Source organism: Monodelphis domestica, chromosome 8 (assembly GCF_027887165.1).
Source record: "Monodelphis domestica isolate mMonDom1 chromosome 8, mMonDom1.pri, whole genome shotgun sequence".
Taxonomy (NCBI): Eukaryota; Metazoa; Chordata; class Mammalia; order Didelphimorphia; family Didelphidae; genus Monodelphis; species Monodelphis domestica.
This window is the reverse complement of record NC_077234.1, coordinates 73821795-73844019: the sequence shown is the minus strand read 5'-3', so window position 1 is coordinate 73844019 and position 22225 is coordinate 73821795. Positions and strand designations below refer to the sequence as shown.

The following is a 22225-nucleotide window of genomic DNA, read 5'->3' as shown; positions in this document are numbered from 1 at the left end:
AGGGATATGCATTAGTTGGGGAATGGCTAAACAAGTTGTGGTATATTATTGTAATGGTATATTAATGTGCTATAAGAATGATGAGAAGGATGATTTCAGAAAGAGAACATTGTATGGAGTAACTGCAATACTGTACAATAATTGACTATAAAAGACTTAGCTACTTTCAGCAATAAACGATTCAGGGCAATTCTATAGGAATTATGCAAAGAATGCTATCCATTTCTGGAGAAAGAACTGTTGCAGTTGGAATGCAGATCAAAGCTTATTTGTGTTTTTATTTTGGGGGTTGGATTTTATATGAGTAGTCCCTTATAACAATGACCAATATAGAAGTATGGTTTTGCATGATAATATAGGTATAACCTGATCAAATTGCTTACCATCTCTGGGAGGTAGGACAGAAGGAAGAGAAGGAGAGAATTTAGATCTTTTAATTTTGGAAAATGTATGTTAAAAATTGTTACACATAGTTGGGAAAATAAAATATCTTAATAAAAGAAAGAATTGGAAGGGGGCAGCTAGGTGGCTCAGTGGATTGAGAGTCAGACCTAGAGACTGAAGGTCTTGGGTTCAGATTTGGCTTCAGATACTTCCTAGCTGTATAACCCTGAGCAAGTCACTTAACCCCCACTGCATAGTCCTTACCGCTCTTCTGTGTTGGAAACAATACGCAGTATTGACTCTAAGATGGATGGTAAAAGTTTTTTAAAAAAGAAAGAATTGAAGCCAAATATTAGAAAGAAGGTAGTAAGATAGTACCTCCATGCCTATGATGAATTCATATCATAAGACCCAGATCAACTGCATCTTTGAGTTAGAGAACTAGCAGACATGATCACTGAACAAGAGTTGATGACATTTGAAAGATGATAGAGAACAAGAGAAGTGCTTCAGAACTAAAGGACAAATGTCCCAGTTCTTTAAAAAGAGAAGATACTGGAGATGCAAACTATAATCTAATCCTATAAGCTTTATTTCAATTCCTAGCAAAGTTCTAGAAGAGATTTCAGAAGATGATTAATGAAAATCTAGAATGAAGCCATAATCACCCAAAATAATCAGTGTGGTTGCCTTCCAGAAAAGATCATGCCAGATTAACCACATTTCCTCTTTTGATAGAATAACTAATTGACTAGATCAGGGAAATGCTGGATGTAGAAAAAGTTTGGCAAACTAGGACCATAGATAGTTGTTTAGCAAAGTATCTCAAGGTATTCCCTTACAGCAATGACCAATATGGAAGTAGGTTATGCATGATAATACATATATAATCCAGGTCCAACCATTTACCATCTCTGAGAGGGGGTAAGGAAGAGAGGGAGGAAGATCATTTAGATCTTATAATTTTGGAAAATGTACTTTGAAAACTATTAATACATGTAATTGGGAAAATAAAGTATCTCATGTTACTCATCTGGAAAAAATGGAGAGATGTGGTCTAAGTTAATTATAATATAATATATATTATATATATATATATATATAATATAATATAAATATAATAAAATATAAATATAATAATAAAATCTAATTAGGTGAATTCAGAACTGAATGAATGACAAGATTCAAAGAATAGTCAATACTGTTTGATGCCAACTTGGCAGAAGGTTTCCACTGCAGGATTCCAGAGATCCCTGCTTGGTTATTTAACCTTTTTATCAATGACTTGGATACAGACTTAGATGGCGCCCTCCCAGCTTGGCCCTACCTGTGCTATTTAACCTTTTTATCAATGACTTGTATAGAGACTTAGATGGCACCCATCCCAATTTGCAGATGAGATCAAGCTGGGAAGGAGAGCTGACATAGTATATGACAGAGCCAGGATCTGAAAAGATCTCTGCTGGATAAAACCCTGGACTAAATCTAATAAAAGGAAAGTTCAATAGAGATAACCATAAAGTCTTACATTTGGGTTTGAAAGAAAACAACTTCACATGATGAAAGTGGCATGGTTAAGTAAAAAGTTGACTGAATAAGATTTGGAAATTTAGTGGACTACAACTAAAATATGAACCAACAAAGTAAAAAGGCATCCCATAAAACAAATGGAATCTGAGACCATGTTAAAAGAGTTTTGACTTTCAAGAACAAGAATGTGATAGCTCTGCCATATTCTGTCCTGGCCAAATTATATCTGAAGTATTGTGTTCAGTTATGGGTGATATTATTTAAGAAGGACATAGATAAGTTGATGAACCAGAAGAAGGCAACCATGATAGTAGTAGTAGTAGTAGTAGTAGTGGTAGTAGTAGTATTAGTAGTAGTAGTAGTAGTAGTAGTAGTAATGATAATAATAAGAATCTATATAGTGCCTACTATTATACTGTTTTACAAATATTTTCTCATATGATCCTCACAAACCTGGGAAGAAGTTATTATTGTATGATATTGCAGTTGAAAAACACTGAGATAAATAGAAGTTGTGACTTGTTCAAGGTCACATTGTTAGTGAAGAATCTGTGTTCATGCTGTATGGGGACTGATTGAAGAATCTGGGGCTATTTAACCTGAAGAAAAGTAGACTCAAAAGATATAATCATTCTCTTCAAGGACTTGTGTTGTATAGAAAAGGAATTAGACTTCTTCTCCTCGGTCCCAAGGGATAGAGCCCAAAGCAATAGGTGAATGTTGCAAATTTTGACTTGATGTAAGGAAGAAAATTTCTACCAATTTAATGTATCTAAAAAGGAAATGGGGTGTTTCAGGTAGCAGCAAGTTTCTACTCATTGAAGGGCTTTCAAACAGATGCTTCACATCAGGTCTATTGTAGCGGGGGTTATTTCCCAAGTATTTGTAATATTTTATGGTCCAAAGTTCCTTTCCAACTCTGAAATACTGTTATTCTGATTACTGATTGCTTATTAGTGGCAGTTAATAACTAAGCAGATGCAGCGATAATAACAATAATAATAAGGGCATGATTATCTCTTAGGTCCAAGTTCGAAATGGGCACATACCCAGATCTGAAAACAAGGTAGGAAAAATATCACTTTATGAAACTGTGTCCACAGGAAATGAATGAATTGTCTAGTCCTAGAAGTGATCCACTGAGAGGAGATGCATGATGTTATTAGGAGAACTTCTAGAACTCTCAATTTGTACATTCAAAACTCAAGTGTAAATGGTAAAAAAAAGCTCTGACCTCTTCATCACTCATATTTCAGTGTTTTTAGAAGAATGTTATTCTACCAGAAAGATGTTGGTATGGAGCCTTGGAATGGGGAAACAGAGAGAGAACATTTGTTGGTTGATCTGCAGCATTGTCCAAGGGAAACAGAGGATATGGCAGAAAGGATTTGATCTGAGAAATGGAGGGATAACTTGTATAGTTTTGCGGGTTTCCCTTGTTTGTATATTATGTCGGCTGCTTAGTGGCTTTGAACTATTGGGTGTGAATGTGCTCTCTCCTTGCTCAAATTTTCCTTGCATTCCATTTATTTGGGTATCTATTTATAGGTATGGTATATTTCTATGTTATATCCCCCTCATCCTCAGCAGAATATAATAATAATAGCTAGCATTTACATCATATTTTAAGACTTACAAAATGTTTTCTAAATGGTGTCTCACTTAATGCTCCCAATAGTCCTGTAGGGTAGATATTACTATTTCCCCCATTTTATAGTTAAGGAAAATGAGGTCCCCAAAGTTTCAATGCCTCGCCCAGGGCCACACGGCTAGCCAGTAAGTTTCTAAGGTAGGATATGAACCCAGCTTTTCTGGAGACCATCTGGAGGAAGAGAGAGCAGACTAGTCCCCTTTTCATTGGGCCACTAACTGCCTTTTTGTGTTGCGGGCAGGGACTTGATCTTTCTATGCCCAGTCTAACAAAAAGACTGGCACTCGGTGTAGAGTAGTGGTTTAGTGAATTTAATTACTCATTCTTTCTGCTCCCATTAGATTGTGAATTTGTATAGAGCAAACACTAGGCTCTACCTAATAATATAATATTGCACTGGCTATATAGTGGGTGTTTAATCAATGTTGCTTACCCAACTGACTAACCAGTGGAAGGCTGAGCTCTATTACTAACTTATCCCAAGGTCCAAATCTTCCAACAAACCATACCCTGTCAAATATTTGCTGATATTCAAAGAAACACAGCCAAGCCACAGAAGACAAAATCACTCCTTGTCTTGGGAGGCATCGAAGGGCAGCTTGGGACTGTTCCCTTGTCCGAAGCTTCAGTCATCCTTGATTTCTTTGCTTAGAACCAAAATCTGCTTTTGCCAGGGATGGGCTGGCTGCTCCAAGGCAAAAATGGGGAATCATCCTCAGGACTGCATTAGCAGCTTCAGTTTCTTCTCTCTGGTCTTTTTCCTGAATACCAAGTTTTTACCCAAATGCCCCAGCCTGACCCCTCCAGGTCTTCTCTCCACTCCATACCAGAAAGGAGGCTAAAGAATTCCTGTGGAACCCAACAAAACCCTGATGTGGGAGAGATGGGCAAAAGGATGAGGAAAGATTATGAAGGAGAAGGCCATGCATGCCAAATGGAAAAAGACACTAGTGATAGGGAAAGAAATTTTATTTTCAAGCTTTTAAGAGAATATTACAAACAATGGAGAGTTAAAAAAACCCTAAAAACTAGTTAAAAAAGTACTTGACAGTGTCCCTTTAATACCCATAGATGACTCAGCCATTGTGCATTGAAGAAGAAACTCTGTAGGAGATCAGTTAATCCCAAGCCCTGGTAGGGACTGGCACCATCAGGGTCCCTTAGGCTGCCATGTAGGCTCTTAGGGACCCCAGTGGCCTGGCCACCAGCCTCAGACAACCAGGGCCATCTGGCTGCATGGAGGAGGAGCCATCAATAAATCAATCATCTGGGCATGGAGGTAAGTCTGAACTGCTCTTTTCTGGTGGAAAACAAGCAGCAAGGTCTACTTCCACCCCACCTCTCCTCCCCACTTCTGCCTGATTCTCCCTTCTCCACTCCCACCTACCTCTCATCTCCTCACAGTTCTCTGGAGTTGAGATTGGGGCAGGAGGGCGCTCTTCTGTGGTGGGGGACTTGGGCTTGTGCAATCCTTCCAAGGCAGGGGAACGCGACACATTAGTTTTGCCCTTGCCTTTGGGTAGAGTTTGGTTAGCTGGGAAGGCTAGATTCCTGGATTGGCAACTTTGAAGGTTGAGACTGCAGCAGGACTGTGCTTGAGATACCCATGGGAGAGCTGTACTTTCTGTTTGTCATGTAGTTGTTCGGTTTGAATTGTGTGTACATGGCTTGGTTGTTTTTCCCCTTTAAACATCTTTTTGTTTGAGTCAAATCACCTTTAAATACAGTTATGGGAACACAAGAAGCCCAACTCGAAATCCAAACATTTTGGGTAACACTTTTGAGACAGGGGGCAGGGAGATACCACCTTTAACCAGTCACACTAAGAAACCACCCCCTCCCTAAAGTCAACGCCTTCCCCTCCCTAATGCCCCCCAAACCAGATAAGTGTGCTCATATTGCCAGCCAGGAAGAGCCCAAGGCTCTCAAGAGATGTGCTCAAACCCTGCCCTCCCTTCCCGCCCATTGTCCCCATCCCCAATCCCTCCCCACTGCCCCTGCCCACTGCCCACTGCCCGTGGCCTGGGGAGAACAAAACAAACCCAAAGAGAGAAACAAAAGAGAGCAACAAATACTTGTCATCTTCTGATCATCTTCACGCTTTATCCCCCTTCATACATGCACGTGTGCTCATGTGTGTCGAGAGCTACTGTTCCTGGCAACACTGCTATCAGACACATCAGTTTAGTGCCCATCTCTGCCCTGCAAACTGCCTTGTGCATGTCTCAGCGTGTGTGTGTGTCCACCTGTGTGTCTGTCTCTGTGTTTGCCTGTGTGTGTGTCCACCTGTGTCTGCATGTACATATACCTCTGTGCCCACCTGTGTGCCTACATGTGTATACACCTGTGTACCCACCTGCATGCCCACCTGTGTGCCTACATGTGTATATACCTGTGTACCCACCTGTGTGCCTACATGTGTATACACCTGTGTGTGACATGTGTATACACCTGTGTACCTACCTGTGTGTAACATGTGTATACACCTGTGTATCCACCTGTGTGACATGTGTACCCACATGTGTATACACCTGTGTACCCACCTGTGTGCAACATGTGTATACACCTAGGTACCCACCTGTGTGCATGTGTATACACCTGTGTGCCCACCTTTGTGCCCGCGTGTGTACATCCTCATCTGTTTTTGTTTTAGTTTGTATTGTACTTTAGTTGCTGAGTTTGTTTGTATTTGTTTTTTGTTGTTCTTGTCAAGGAGAGTTTACTAAATGGAAAACACCAAGTGCCCAGAGGGCTCCTTCCCTTCTTCTGGCTTTGAGCCTCTTGGCCTCCACCAGACCTGGCTGATGCCTTGGAGGCTTCCTTGGAAGGAATGCTGCCTCTTTCTCCCCACTTGCTCCTGCCTCTCCTCATCCCACACCCTCTCGGACCTGCTCTCCCTCCCTTCTGGTGATGTGTACCCGCCCACCCATGGGTGTCCACCTCCGTTCCCTCTCCTTCCCTCCAGTGCTCCTGGGCTCCCAGGCTCTCAGGGTTAAGGCCTCCCTCCCACTTCCTGCTCTCAGACTGTGGTGACCCTCATGACAAGCTCTCGGTTGCCACCAGTGGGGCTCCGCTGCTCGTGAGGTCTCAGGTGACTCAAGATGTGCAGGATGGTGTAAGCACAGTGGTGATCGGCCAGAGGGCCAGAGGGGTGGCTGGGGGCCCGGTTCCCACCACCTCCACCACTGCCGCCACCATCACCCTGGGCAGGGTTGCCCACAGCCTCCTCTTCTGAGGAGGCGGCGTCAGCTTGTGTGGATGAGGAGGTCCTGGGGTTTGTCCTGCCCCCAGCCTTCTGGTCCTCAATGTCCTTTGTCTTATCATAGTTCAACACTTTCCATTGCTGGTTCACAGCCTGCCATCTTTTAAATATCCGGTACACGGATGGTCCCTCATGAATGATCAGGCCTGAAGGAACAGAAAGAGGGAAAGAAGGCTGTCATAAGACAGAAGGCAAGGCAAGATACAGGCGCAAGCAGGAGAGGGCAGGCAAATGTTCAACAACCAGCTCTCCAAGAAAAGCCTACACAGAAAACACTTAATTTTATTTAAGTTTATTCTGCAATTTTAATATTTTATGACTTTATTAAGTCTAGACAAACAATGCTTTGCTTCTACACTCTTCATTCAATGAGCAGCATGGGTCAGTACAAAGTCTATATCTATCTATGCCTACCACTAAAGGACAGTCCAATAGGAATTAAGCTCCCCAAAGGAACCAATGGTAGTTGTGCCCTATGAGTAGTCATGTATGGATTCCATGTTCTTCCAGGCCATGTGGGCAAACATCTCATATAGACATGGAGTTTGTATATAACTACCATAGACATGCCTCCCATTGTTCCCCTTGGGGAGCTTAATTTCTATTAGAACCTCCAAACCACAGGAAGGAAGGAAGGAAGGAAGGAAGGAAGGAAGGAAGGAAGGAAGGAAGGAAGGAAGGAAGGAAGGAAGGAAGGAAGGAAGGAAGGAAGGAAGGAAGGAAGGAAAGATGGAGTGAACTAGTTTTCTGATGATGTGCATCTCCAATAACTTGACTAGGATGACCTTCTAGCAAAGATACCTTGTTGTCGGACCCAAAATTGAAATCTTTGGGTTTCATGATTATCCTCTGTTTGCATAGATTTTGAAATTTTGAGGTCATGTCTATATCCATATCAGGTTTTGGAGTTGGACTTTAGTGAAGGAGTTCTTAATAAAGATGTAGAATCACTGGAACATTTAGTAGATGAGTTAAGAGGGACCTTAGAGATCCTCCAGTGGCCATAAACCTGGGGTCCATGAACTTGTTTTTACATAACCAAAAAAACCTGATAACTGTATTTCAGTTTCAACTCAAGACCAATACTTGTTTTCCTTTGAAATCCAATTAATTTTATTTTATGCATCTAATATTGTTACTTTGAGAAGGGGACCATAGTTTCACCAGATTGCAAAAGAGTTCATGACACAAAAGAGGTTGAAAAGCCATGAACTACTCTAACCTATTCATTTTATAGATGAGGAAACTGAGGCATAGAGAGAGAAATGACTTTCCCAAGATCTCCCAGATGGCTGGTGGTGGTGGTAATAGTAGTGGTGGTGATAGTGATTAAAAAAAGGAAGGCAAAGAAGAGGGACCAAAATGGGTTGAATCCTTTCAAATTTCCAAATGACGATTTCCAATAATAGGCAATTGACATGATTTCTAATTAACTTCTTGTTACAGTGAATGTGTAGTCTGATTGAAGAGGATGGTTTAAATATCCTGTCTAAATTATGCCTTCTAATTATCTAAATGTCTACTGCTTGGGAAGTAATTACAACATATTAATGGATAGGTGGCCAAAGGGAGCTAGCACCTGTTTTCTCAGATAATTCTTGTTTGCCAAGGAAAAGCTCAAACCATCATCATTTGCTTCTACTTCCCCTGATCCTGCTTTTATTTCCTGTCACTGTCATTCTGTAAATTGCTTATTGATTCCTTTGCACTGTGTAGGAATCAAAAAATGGTCATATGGAGATGAGTCGGAGAGAGCAGAGCTGTAACTACCAATTTGGTCCATCTGGGGCAATTGGCACAGAATGGGTTCCCGATTCTATTGGGATGTCCTAATTCAAGTTTTGGGAATGCTGTGGGGAAATATATACTAACAGGGCCAAGAGAAGCTTATTTGGTTGGGATATTTCTCCACAGCATTCTTGCTAACTTGGTTCTAAGCTCCCATTTCTACACTACTGAATCCTGGGGCAAAGCTCCATTTGCCCCACCCAAATTATAGCTTTATCAGAGAGTTTAAAAAAATCATCTCTACAGGAAGTGGAGAAAATAAGTTTTTTTGTGATTAAAAAATAAATGTAATTTTTTAAATTCAGAGAATAGGGGGATGAAGCCTGCCTATGAGCTATATGGTGTATTAGAAAGGACACTAGACTTGGAGGTGGAAAACTTTAGTAGTGCTGTTTCTCGTTAGCTGAGTGATTTGGGGGCAAATAATCTCTCTCCTCTCATCTGCAAAATGAAGAGATTGGACTTCAGGATCCCTAAATATCGTTCTAGCACCAAGTAATATGATCCTGATAATGAGAAAATGGAAGTCCGGGAAGGAGAGGGGAAGGAAGAGATAAAAAGGAGTATAAAGGAGGGGAAGAATAACAACGCTGAGGAATGGAATGGGGAGAGAAATGAGCAAACAGAAAAGCAAGAACAGAAAAAAGAATCAGAGGAAAAAAAGAAGAGAGTGTTGGTCACAAGAAATTAGGCTTAACGATGTAAATGAGGGTCAGATAGGACGCTCAGTGGTTGGAGGTTGGGAGGACTTCAGGATGTTCAAATCTGGGTTCAAATCTGACCTCAGAAACTTCCTGTCTATGTTACCCTGGGCTTAACCCCATTTGCCTAGTTCTTGTCCTTCTGTCTTAGAGTTGTTACTAGAATAGCAAGGTTTGGTTTTTTATAAGTATGTAAATGGTTTGTCCAAGAGTTCAATTCAGTTCTACAAGTGTTTCTCTAGCACTGACCACTGTTGTAAATGCAATGGGGAACATAGAGGGTTATTGCTTTCTTTATTTTAGTTCTTCCTTCTGTCAGTGTAGTTCTCAGAAGCTGGCAGGGCTCCCCCAAAGGTAATTTTGTGGCTTTCTTTCCCCCTCCTGCCACCAGAAGCCCTGATCCATGAATTATAGTCTGTCCTTCATGTCCAACAGTCTGGATAAGGTCTGAGGTGGGTATGCCACTGCGAAGTGGGCAAGAGATCTTTTATACAGTGATGGAAATTCCAAGCATCTCCATCTTTGTGCCTAGAAGTATTATACTCTCTCCTGGTAGAGAGTTCTCCGCCCCCCCACCCCCACCCCAGGTCTAATCCCAACCCTTTCCTGATTAGTTTTCCCACTCTCTCTCTCATGCTCTGTCCATGGTGAAGTCTGAATTTAATTCATGCAACCGTATATCTACTGTTAAATGGGGAAATCTGGGAAATAAATCTAGTGTTAGATGGGAAAAATACCTGGCTGCCCTCCGCTGTTGGGCAACCACTTATAGCTGAATTAGAATTAGCTTCCTGAGAAGCCTGGCGAGCTTATGAGTGAGCCCTCTCAGGGCTCCAAAGCACGGTCACCTACCCTTGTTAAATCCTTTACACATAGTTATCACTTTTACCATGTGAAGCTTTTGATTGTCAAAACTTGATTTGAATTCAACCAGTAGGGAAGGATGAGGCAATTTTAGAAATTGCTCCTTATCAAAGCTTTTTTTGGAAAGTTTATTGAGTTTGGTATTTTATTAGGTGAAATTGGTCTGGTAGCAAGAGAGATGGGCAGCTAGGTGGCACAGTGGATAAAGCACTGAACTTGAACTCAAGAAGACATGAGTTCAAGTCCTGCCCTTGCCATGCTGTGTGACTCCAGCCAAGTCATTTAACTCGTCTCAGCCTTAGCTTCCTCACCTAGAAAATGGGACCAAGAACAGCAACTACTTTACAAGCTTGTTATGGGGATCAAATTTGAGATAATATGTAAAATGCTTTGCTTTGCAAACTTTAATTTGCTATATATAAATGCTATTAAAGAGGAAAGAGAAGACTCGGTTATCTTTTCTCAGTAGTCCCATCTCAGCTCCTGCCTCCCTCCCCTGCAGTGTCCTCAGCTTTTGTTCCTCTCCCACAATACTCCTTCCCAGTCCTTGTCCTTTATTGTCTAGTGCCTTGTTGAAGCCCCTGCCCCTTTCCCCTTCCCCTCAAAGTAATGTATTAGACCTTTTTTGCCACTTGTACCTCTAGCCCAACTTCCCCCATATACTGTCAGTACCCAGGTCAGCTAGCATTGGCCCAGAGAAACTCCTGGTTGAACTCTATCATTGTGCCCAGACCTAATGTCAGGTATAGTCCAGAGAACCCCATTTCCCCAGCCTCTGGCTCTTCAGGTCCTCAATTCTACCCCCTCTGAGTGCCAGGCTAATATAGACAGATTACCCTAGAGAGAACATCAGACACATGTAGGAGGCAAATAAACCCAGCAGGTTATTTTTAGTGGGTCTGGCATCACTGGGAAGTGCCAGATTGGCAGTGCCCCTGGCTGCTTGATCATCACCTGGCAAAGGATAGCCTGAGCCTGCTGGCTATCCTCACTCTCCAGCAAGTCTTGAGCTGGGCCCCTGAGACTTTCTGAGGGGTGCTGGAGGAAGTGGGAATGGACTCCCCAGATCTTACCCCATATTGGGCCTTTTGCCAGAGCCTCATAAGCAGGCAGGATGCTGGAGAGCCCCTCACATTGGGGGGATCTCTTTTTAAACAACTAAACCCATATGTTTGTTTAGGATTGATTAGGAGCAGAATTTTCTTGGGCAAGTGAGAAGTCAGCATTTCTTTGTTTCCATCTTGGTCACTTCCAGGGAGATATGTTTTAAGATAGTAGAGAACAGCCAGGAAGGTCTTTAAGTAGCGAGGTGATACCATAATCTAGTGAACTAGATGTGGAATCAGGAAGATATGAGTTCAAATCTGGACTCAGATATTTACTAGTCATGAGACCCTAGATAAATCGCTTAACCCCTCTCAGCCTCAACTGTAAAATGAAGATAATAGCATCTACCAAGTGAGATATTTGGAAAGCCCTAGCCAGTTCCTGACACCTCGTAAGTGTTTAGAAATGCTTCTTTCCCCTCCCCACTTCATGAAAACAGCATTGCCCAAATGGACAAAGCCCCTGGCTGGAGGCAGAAGTTCTATTCCCAGATGGGCCACTTATGTGGGTCATTACCACCCCATTTCCAGGTTCCTTTTTCCCCATTGTTATCAATCTTAGGAACCATCCCTGCCATCTTCCCTGACCTCACAGTTCTGTTATGGAGACAGATGAGTTAAATCTTTGGCAGAAAGAGTATAAATTGGCAGATCCCAAAGTATTATCAGAGGTCCAAGACCACAAGGTAGTGTAGACTTCCCAAAGTAGGAGATGTCGAAAGGATTCATGGATTGGATAGGGAGCTAAATTCCACTTCAGATGGATCTTCCCATCAGGTCAGAAAAGAATAACCATCATTTATATGGAACTTTACAGTTTTCAAAGCTCTTTACATGTATTATCTCACTGGATTGTTACGATGACACTGAGGAGATGGGGATTATTACTGTCACTCTACTCGTTTTACACATGACTATACTGAGGTTAAGCCATTTGCTGAAAGCCACATCCAAATGTAGGTCTTCCTAATTCTATGGCCATCACTCTCTATCCTCTGCTACCTTGCTGCCTGATGTTGGCTAGAGCCCTCTCTTCTCTGCTCCATTCAGTTCAACAAACATCTATTGATTACCTACTACGTACAAAGTGTTGTGCAAGGGAAGGAATGGGATACCCAAAAAGATTGCTTTACGGTTACTCTGGGCAGCTAGGTGGCACAGTAGGTTGAGTGCCAGGCCTGGAATTGGGAGGTCCTGGATTCAAATATGGACTTGGACACTTCCTAGCTATGCCACCCTGGGCAAGTCACTTAACCCCATTTGCCAAGCCCTTGTCCTTCTGTCTTGGAGTTGTTACTAAGACAGAAAGTAAGGGTTATTTGTTTTGTTTTGTTTTTTAGCCTATGCTCCTCGTTCTCAAGGAATTTGTGGTTTGTCAGAGAACGGGAAAGGAATAAGCATTTATTAAGTAACTTCTATGTGCTGAGCAGAGTATTAGTGCTTCACAAATATCTCATTTGACCAGGGGAAGATGAGACATATGCACATGTGAGAGGAGAGGAGAGGGATGACCTGTAACTTCATTGGCATAGAGAATTCCATGTTGCTATTGTCAGAGCTGAGTCTCGAAGAACAAAAAGTGTTTCAAAAGCAAAGTAGATGGGGAAAACACTTAAAAAAAACTTGGAGCAGGTTTGGGAAATGATCAGTAGTCCTATTTGTCTGGAGAGTAGGGGGAAAAACTAATGTGAGGCAAGACTGAAAAAGCCAGACAGAAGAGGGCTTTGAAGGCTAGGCTACATAGAATATAAAATTTCTTCTTGGAGTGTTTGGGAGCTACTGAGGGGTCTGAGTGAAATGTGATCAGAACTGTGGGTCACTGGAAGACTAAAATAAAAAATAACCCTTACCTTCCATCAGAGAATCAATACTTTGTATTGGTTCTAAGGCAGAAGACCAGGTAAGGGCTAAGCAATGGGGGGTGAAGTGACTTGTCCAGGGTTATTCATCCAGGAAGTATCTGAGGTCACATTTGAACCCAGGGCTTCCCATCTCTAGACCAGCTGTCTATCCACTAAGCTACCTAGCTGCCCCTCTCTCTGGAAAACTAATTTTTAGTTTTGGAAGGTAGGGTTGATTGGGAATAGCTTAAAAACAAATGGCAAGCTGGTTGCTCAGGCCTTCCTTAGAAGCAGCAGAATGGATGAAACAGAATTTTTGAGATGTGGATGTCCTGGGATGAGGGTGCTCATACAGATGACATGCATCTTTTCATTAAAATAGAAGACAGGTCATCTGCAGATAGTCAAAGTGGTAAGGAGAATGGCACCCAGTATGTGTCAGAGACAGGATTTGAACTCAGTTCTTCTTGGCTCTGATGTGAATGTAATAGACTATGATTGCTAGGTGACATAATGGAAAATGCCAGGAAGACTAATTTTCCTGATTTCAAATCTGGCCTCAGCTCTTATTAGCTGTGTGACCTTGTACAAGCCACTTAATCCTATTTGCCTTAGTTTCCTCATCTGTAAAATGACCTGGAGAAAAAAAATGGCAAACTACTCTAGTGTCTTTCCCAAGAAAACCCAAATGATGTCATGAAGAGTCAGATTCAACTGAAAAGAACAAAAGAATGCTGAATATGAACAAACCCATGAATCATAAGAATTACAGACTTAGATCTGGAAGGAAACTTGAAGCTGCCATCCAATCCAATGCCTTTATTTTAAAGATTAGGAAATAGTGCTCAGAGATACCGTGACTCTTGGGCACTCTCTCCTCCTTTGTCTTCTTTGACAATCTTCTTATCTGAATGTTTCCTTCTTTGGACTGCCATTCTCCTTCCACCCACTCAATTCCCTTCCATTTCTCTAGGATAAATATAAAATATAATCTCAGTCTAGGCTTTAAAGCCCTGATCCTTCCAGTCATATCACACCTTTCCTATGCTTGTCATGGTCAAACTAGCCTGGTGGCTGTTTTCTATACACACTCCTCCATTCTCTCCATTTCTACCTCTGCACAAGGAGTCCCCTAAGTCTCTAATGCACTCCCTCATCACTTGAGTCTCACAGAAAGTCCTAGTTTCTTTCAAAACACAACTTGGATGCCAACCAATACATAAAGCTTTTCCTGAACCCCTCCTCCTTCCCAGTGGCTCCCTCTTGAAATCACTTTGCAAGGTAGCTCACTAGAGAGACAGGCAGGTCTGGGGACAGGAGGTGCTGGGTTCAAAACTAGACTCAGACCCTTCCTAGCTGTGTGACCCTAGACAAGTCATCTAACCATACCTAATTGCCTAATCCTTACCATACTTCTACCTTGGGATTGATAATTATTATTAATTCTGAGATGAAAGTAAGGGTTTAAAAAAATAAAGGAAATCTCAGTAGAGAAAAGCTATACTGGAGCTCCTGCCCTTATATATGTTAAAGCAAAAGGACTTTCCAAGCCCATAGCTCAACCCCTCTGCCTTTCTTCTTGTGACAATACACAATGGAACAGACTCTGCAGGGGGGCTGTGTGTGTGTGTGTGTGTGTGTGTGTAGGGGGAGATTGCATTGTGTAGTATTGGCAACCTCCCCAAGCTTGCCTTCCCTACTATTAGAAGAATAGGAAGAAGAAAAGTTCAGTGCCATTGCAGACTGGGGAGAGCCTGAGCAAAGTAAACTGGGAGTAAGATAACACCATATGCCTGAGACAGCTTCCTACACTTTGGCCACCCACTTGCTCCCATTATTCAGGCAGTTGCTGCTATAGCCCCATTTCTCCATGAACTCTTCCTAGACTGAATAGAAGGAAGGAAGCCCCTCTATCCGATCAAACATGAAATTCAAGCAATTCCTCCATACTCCCCATCATCTTTCGCTCATTGGAGTCTCTGGGCTCCCTGGCCTGCCTCCAGAGGGAATGGAGCGGTTTTTAAGCAGAGGCTGGAGGACCACTTGCCAGGTGTGTAACAGGGGGCTTCCTTTTGTGTATGGGCTGCTCTAGAAGGCTGATGGGGCTCCTTCTCACTTTCATATCTTTTCATTTGAACAAACACTATCCACACTAGAAAATCCAGGCAAATGGAGGTCAGCCTCTGTAGGGGATAATAATAAAGACCTTTCTGTAGCTCTGAAGGAATCAAGACAGATTTGGGGAGCCTTTGCCACAGCTCTAATAAATGTAATCATTTATATTTATTTATTTTAACCCTTACCTTCCATCTTAGAATTGATATCAACTGATACCAAGGCAGAATAGTAAGGGCTAGGCGCTTGGAATCAAATGACTTGCCCAGGGTCCTACGGCTAGGCAATGTCCACCTTGCTGGCCCTAATCATTCATGTTTATAAAGCAATTTACCCACAAGTTCCTTGTGAGGTAGTGCCATAGACAGGAATAAGTACTCATCATCTGTACCAAGACCTCACCCATTTGGGATCGATACCCATTTGTCTGTGTCTGCTGAATGCAACAAGACAGGCAGTGCCTTGATGGTTCTTGTTTCCACAACCAGAGAGTGGAACAGTTGAGCTATGAGTCCACAAAGACTATGCCCAAAAGCCCTCCTGGAAAGTAAAAGGTTTCCTATTGAGTCTACTTATAAGGAAATTATAAAAGCAAGAAGATAAAATCTGGTCCTCTATGCTGGTGAACTCAGACTTGCCCTTATGATGAGGTGTGTGTCTATGTGCGTATTAGAAAGCTTTGTGAATTGGGATGTGCAGGAAGCTGCCTGAAGTCTTAAGAGCCAGAGAACGCCAAAGATTGGCCGATGATTATTTGGTGTTATGTGGTTAGAAACTAATGCATCCTAGGGGTAGATGGGTAGCACAGTGGATAGAGGGGCAGGTCTGGAGTCGGGAAAATAGGGTACAAATCTAGTCTCAGATTCTTCCTAGCTGTGTGACCCTGGGCAAGTCACTTAACTCCAATTGCCTAGTCCTTGCCTCTCTTCTTAGAATTAATACTAAGAGAGAAGGCACAGGTTTAAAAAAAAGAAAAGACACTGAAGCATCCTTTACATAAGAACTCATGAGGCTTTCTCTATTCTCTTGGATGTGTTCATGTCAGATGTCTTGTGGCTGTCTGCATTCAGTGATGATTCTAACAACACCTCAACTTGGCTTAAAATAGTGACTAGGTATCAATAATGTGGAAAGAGCTGGAACCATCGTCCTGAAGAACGCTGTCCCCATAGTAATTGGTACTTGACCTTTTCCTAGTGTCCCTGTGTCCGCCAGTGAGAGTCTCAGAATCTGTTTCAGGAAAGATATTGTCAGTCTGTCAATAAGTATTTTCCAAGTACCTAATACATGCCAGGCACTAAGCTGGGCTCTGGAGATGTAAAGACAGGCAAAAGACGGCCCTTGCCTCTCAAGGAGCTCATAGTCTGCTCCCTAGAGTGTCACTGGAAGAGTGGAATTCTTGGCCTCCACTTACCTGTGTATATCAAGGCAGGGCTTAGAGGATTTAGGAGCCAGTTCTAAATGGGTCAAGTCAACAAGGGTCAGAGAACTCTGAGACATAACTTGCCTCATGCAATCTTTCTGTGGAGTCATCATTCTCACCACATGTATTCAAGTAGCACGCTAATGTTTGCAGAGCACTTTAAATATATCATTCCATTTGAGCCTCACAACAGCTTTATATTATAATTATAATTCCAATTTTACAGATGAGAAAACTGAGGCTCAGAGGCTTAGCGACTTGCCCCCTAGTCATTCAACAAGAATGTATCAGAGACAGGACTTAAAATCATCTTTTTATGGGGTTTCCTCGTTCAGAGATCCCACATGTATTTACCACTAGGAGAAAGAGAGAGTGGAAACAAAAGAAAAAAAGAGTTGAGAGATAACATAAAAGTCATTTCTACTTAACTTTGAAATAAATGATAGGCCCCTTTGCAATAAATTTACCCTCTTAATTGGGTGTTGCTTGAGTGATATAGAAAATTGTTGCTGTAAGACATGACTATAAAATAACGTCTGATTTTTTTTTAAAGCAAACATCCTAGAACAATTTTGCTCAATGTGTTTTCTCCTTTAATTAAGGTCTGACCTTGCTTATTCCAATGAGGCTGTCATCAGTCAAAACATTTTTGGAAACCTTCCTTTGGATTACCCTCCCAAGTCAATTTGAAACATTCCAGAAAATCAGCCTCATTATTTTCTAATCTCACTTTTTTTTTCACCTTCCCACCAACGATCACCAATTTTATTCACCAGACTTGCATTTTGACCTTGTCCCAAATATCCAATCTACTCTTGAAAAATGAAGATTGGCTAGTACCAACGATATTCAGAAAAACGTGCCCCGGGCGCTGTAGACAATACCCAAAGAAGAGTCCTAATGGGGTGCTGAGCAAAGGCAGCATCCCTGGAATGCATTTCTAGCCTTCCAAGGTGCCCTTTGAAGAGGACAAGATTCATTTGGATGGATCAGTTCTGCTATGTTTTAAAAAAATCCGTCACATTAAGTCCCTGAGCACACTAGGAATGAGCAGTTGACATGATTCTGCAAGCATGCTGAATAGTAAGAGGATATTGATCTGGAAATAAAGAATTTTGCCCCGGAGTGTCCACAAAATGGATAATCGATTCAGAGATAATCAAGAGTTTATAGTACTTGGTAATATTCATGCTTTTGCTTGATACGATTATTTATAAAAGTTCTGTATTCTGGTGCTTCGTCCTGGCTTGGAAGAGAGCCCGAGTTCTTGAAGGCTTGAGGCAAAGCACAAGCCTTGGCAGGAATTTCCCAAACCAAAAAGGCTTTAAAGTATGGGATTGGGGATGGGCTGCTCCTCTGGCTTGGAAAAGACCCATTGCCAGGTGGATTGCAGACCTTCACAGCCTCAGCAACAGACAAAAATGTCTGCTAAGGATAAAGAATTATGATCTCCATTGTTGAAGGGGGAACTCACACCAAGAAAAGCACAGATCCTGCAAATATATATGTATATAAATATATATGAGACCCTTATCTTCTGTTTTAGAATCGATACCAAGAATTGGTTTTAAGAAAGGAGACTGATAAGGGCAAGGAAATTGTGATTAAGAGACTTGCCCAGGGTCACACAGCTAGGAAGTGTCTGGGGCCATATTTGAACTCAGGTCCTCCTAACTCCATGTCTAAAGCTCCATCCATTGCTACCTACCTGCTCTGATCCTGCAAAATTGAAGGCTAGTTATTATTTCATTATCTCTTTGATATCGTGAATATGTGTCCAGTCTAATATTACCTGTCTTAAGTAAGCAAATTCCTCTAACAGATTTCTCAGCCTTTTGGAAACGATGAGCTATTCTTCTTTCATTTTATAGCTCCCTCTCCTCTCCCCAAAAACAAAAGGAAAAAGGAAAAGAAAATACTCTTTGTGTTATTTGCTTATTTTTAAAATTAAAGTGAATGAAATTTTATTTTGATAATCTCACAATAAGAAGCAGTGTTGCATGATGGATAGACTCAAAGCCAGAAAGACTTGTGTTCAAGTCTTGCCTCTTATGCATATTGGCTATTTAATTTGGGGCAAGTCATATAACTTTCAGTGTTCTTGGCAACTCTCTGAAACTATAAGTTTCAATCTTACATCTTCATGAAAATTAAACAGAACTTAATTGTGCGTGCGTGCGTGCGTGTGTGTGTGTGTGTGTGTGTTTAAGAAAGAAAAATTACTATAAACTTTGGGGAAAGTTCCAACCTGAATTGTTGAGTAAATTTCTCTATATTGATGAAAACTATTTCAAATCTTGCAATGAGAGGCAGAATAAAGTCATGCATTGAGGGCCACATTTGAAGTCAGAAAGACCTGGTATTTATACATACTGACTATGGGACCATGGGCCAATCATTCCATCGCTCAATAAGTCAGATGATTGTCTAAAGTCAGGACTGGCAGGTTGGCATTTATGGAGACAACTTCCACATGGGGAAAGTTAGTTTCCTATATGAATGAAATTATAGGCCTGGACCAAAATAATAAATAAAATTCATAATATCTCTTAGTAAATTAATTAAGGGAAAATCTAAAGTTGGAAAGGACTATTTCTGTCAAAGTCACTGGATAGAATATAAAATGGTCCCATGTCTGGAGGAGTTTTTGCCAAAATCTCTAGGATGTGAATAATTAGATATCTTTGTTTTCATGTAGTGAAATTAGAACTCCTTAAAAATTAAAATAATAAAGCAAACAGAAGAGAGGAAGAGGCCTATGTCCTTCCTAGGAGGCCTTTCTGATGGCTACATCTCCTGGCTTTATTAAGCAATTTGTTTGGGGGTTATTTTAATTCCCCCCAAAGCCCTTAATTAATTTATTCTTGTTAAATTGTAATAACCTGAGCCACTGGAGCAGAGAACACCACATTTATTTGCTGGGTGGCTCCATCAGCTTTTCTGCTGAAGGTGGATAATATTGTTAGAGGAGAGGGAAGAAAGGGTGGGTAGACTGAGGACATAAGAAATAAGTCATGCCTTTTGAGATAGAGAGAGAGAGAGAGCAAGGGTGGAAGAAATGAGTCATCTCTACTCTCATTCGCAATGCCAAAAATATAGTCAGCTCTCCATGATCTATGGTCCTGGGGATTAGGAAATCCATTCTATGGATGTGTGTTGGATGAGAGAATTCCCATAGAGTACCCTAAATTCTTATTTTAGCCATTGATTTCAGCTTTCCAAGACCTCAAAAGGAAGCAAAATGAACTGGTTAGCATTATATTTCTTTATTCCCTGGTTCCTTTCCCTCAAAAGAACAAATATCTGTTCCAAGGCACCATAGTAATTTCTTAGCACTTCTTAGCTGATAGGCTGCTCCCCTTCTCCAACTGGGTAGTCCCCCAAATTCAGCCCAGGCAGCTATAATTTTTCCAAATTTCAAACTGTAGTTCGAAGTTGCTATACTAACTAAGATCACAGTCATAGAAAAGTAGAATTTCTGAGCTAGAAAGGACCTTAGAGATCTAGACTCACTCTCTTGTTGGAGGCTGCTAGGTGTCAAAATAGCTAAAGTGTTAGACCTGGAGATGGGTAGACCTGAGTTTGAATTTGACCACAGACATTTATTAGCTGTGTCACCCTGGACAAGTCACTTAAACCTCTCTCAATTTGTTTTCCTCATCTACAAAATGGGAATAATCTGAGTACCAATCTCACAGGGTTATTGTGCAGATCAAATGAGAAAACATATGTAAAGTGCTTTATATTCTTTTTTATTATTCTAAGTATTTTTACTTGGCAGAGGGACCCAGAGTACAGAGAGATACTTTCTGTGACCTCTTGGTCCAAGATCACAGAATGATAGTGACAGGGTTAAAGTGAGCATCCAAGCCTTTTTTCACTGAGCCACACTAATTTCTCTGTGTTTCTAGGATAGACCGCTCACTCTTCCATTGCAAAGCCACCCTACAATAAGTTGAAGAAGTTTTGAATTCAGCAGTTCAGAGATATCAGGGCTGGAGAAGATCCAGGATAGGCAGCTAAAATGATCTAAGGGGTTGGGATTGAGGGGAGATGCTGGTTGTCCTTGAATGGAAAATGGGTAAAAAACCCCCAAAACTCCCACTTTTGAACTCCCCAATTTCTGATGAAGACACCATCATCCTTCTAGTCAATCAGTTTCAAAATCTTAGTGTCCTTCTCTCCTCCCCAATTCTCACCTGAAATAGTCAATCAACTACCGAATATTACCATTTCTATCTCCATAATGTCTCTTTAATTGTATCCCCACACTGAATACGCTTCTCCACCCCAATATTATTCTGTATCAGTTTTGTTTGTGTTTTGCATATACCCATCTATGTGCATATATACCTATATGCATATATATCTTGTATTTCAAATATATAGCACAGCACAACCTCATGAATATGGAAATATGTATTGCATGATAGCAATGTATAACCTTGATCATATTGCTTGTTGTTTAGGTGAAGGGAGAGAAGTAGAAAAGACTATGGATCGCAAAATGCCAGAAAACAAATATTAAAAATTATTTCTGGGAAGCAGTTAGGTAGCTCAGGGGATCGAAAGCCAGCCATAGAGGCAGGAGGTCCTGGGTACAAATTTAACCCCAGATATTTTCTAGCCAGTGTGACCTTGGGCAAGTCACTTAACTCCCATTACCTAACCCTTGTGACTCTTCTGCCTTAGAACCAATGCACAGTATTGATTCTAAGGTGCAAGACAAAGATTTATATTTCTGCATGCAATTGGAAGAACAATATAATAGTCTTTGGGGGAAGAAACCCAATGCCTAGCATGGTGATGAGCACATAATAAGTTCTTCTTAAATCTTTGCTAAGAAAATCCTATGAAGAGTTGGATACAACTGAAAAATGACTGAACAATAAGAACAAAACACTGGTTGAATGATGACATCTTGTGACAAAAGCATGGAGGCTGGGAATTTAGGAATCCTGAATAATAACTTTAGATCCCTCCTTCTAAAACTTACTCATCCTTTAGACTACATCTCATCGGCTCAACTTGTCTGGATGACCTCAGTTTCCTTATCTTCAGAATGGCATGCTTAGATGAGAAAACCTCTGATATGTAGACCACAGGAAGACTCTGGGCCAGTATAGTTTCAAGAGCTCCAGAAATTCTCTTGTTGCCCTGGTTGCCCTGGTGAAAGCCAGGTTTGGGTCCAACTCAATGGCATAGTAGACTTCCACCAGCAGACAAGATTCTATGAAGTTAGAGCAGCATTGGGCCCCAAACTCCTTCCTCATAAGTACCACCTCAACCCACCAGTAATGGAAATCCACTACCAACTCCTATAGGAATTGTTTCATATTGTGAATAGTAGGGAATAGAATAATATTGTTTACATGGGGGGGGGGTCAGTTCCAAGTGCTACCCTGCTTCTGTCTTCCCAAAAGTGTAAATGATTTTGAGAACTGGGATTCCTCCTGGACACTACAAGAATCAAGGCATCTAGCCACCATTGTCTATTTTTAGAGTGGTCAAAAAAGTAGTCAAGGGGCCATAGAGAGGGAAAATAGTGGAAAGAATACAG

At 41.4% G+C, this 22225-nt stretch overlaps 1 protein-coding gene across 1 annotated transcript in view; it reads right to left on the bottom strand.

The window, feature by feature from the left end:
- Positions 1 to 4516: 4516 nt before the first annotated feature.
- The window catches only part of MARCHF4 (membrane associated ring-CH-type finger 4), a 132647-nt gene continuing 114938 nt past the window's right edge, over positions 4517 to 22225 (bottom strand). Inside the window, exon 4 of the mRNA XM_056807454.1 lies at positions 4517 to 6973. Coding sequence (XP_056663432.1) covers positions 6585 to 6973 — 389 coding nt within the window. The 3' untranslated portion in view covers positions 4517 to 6584. The remainder of the gene's footprint in view (positions 6974 to 22225) is intronic.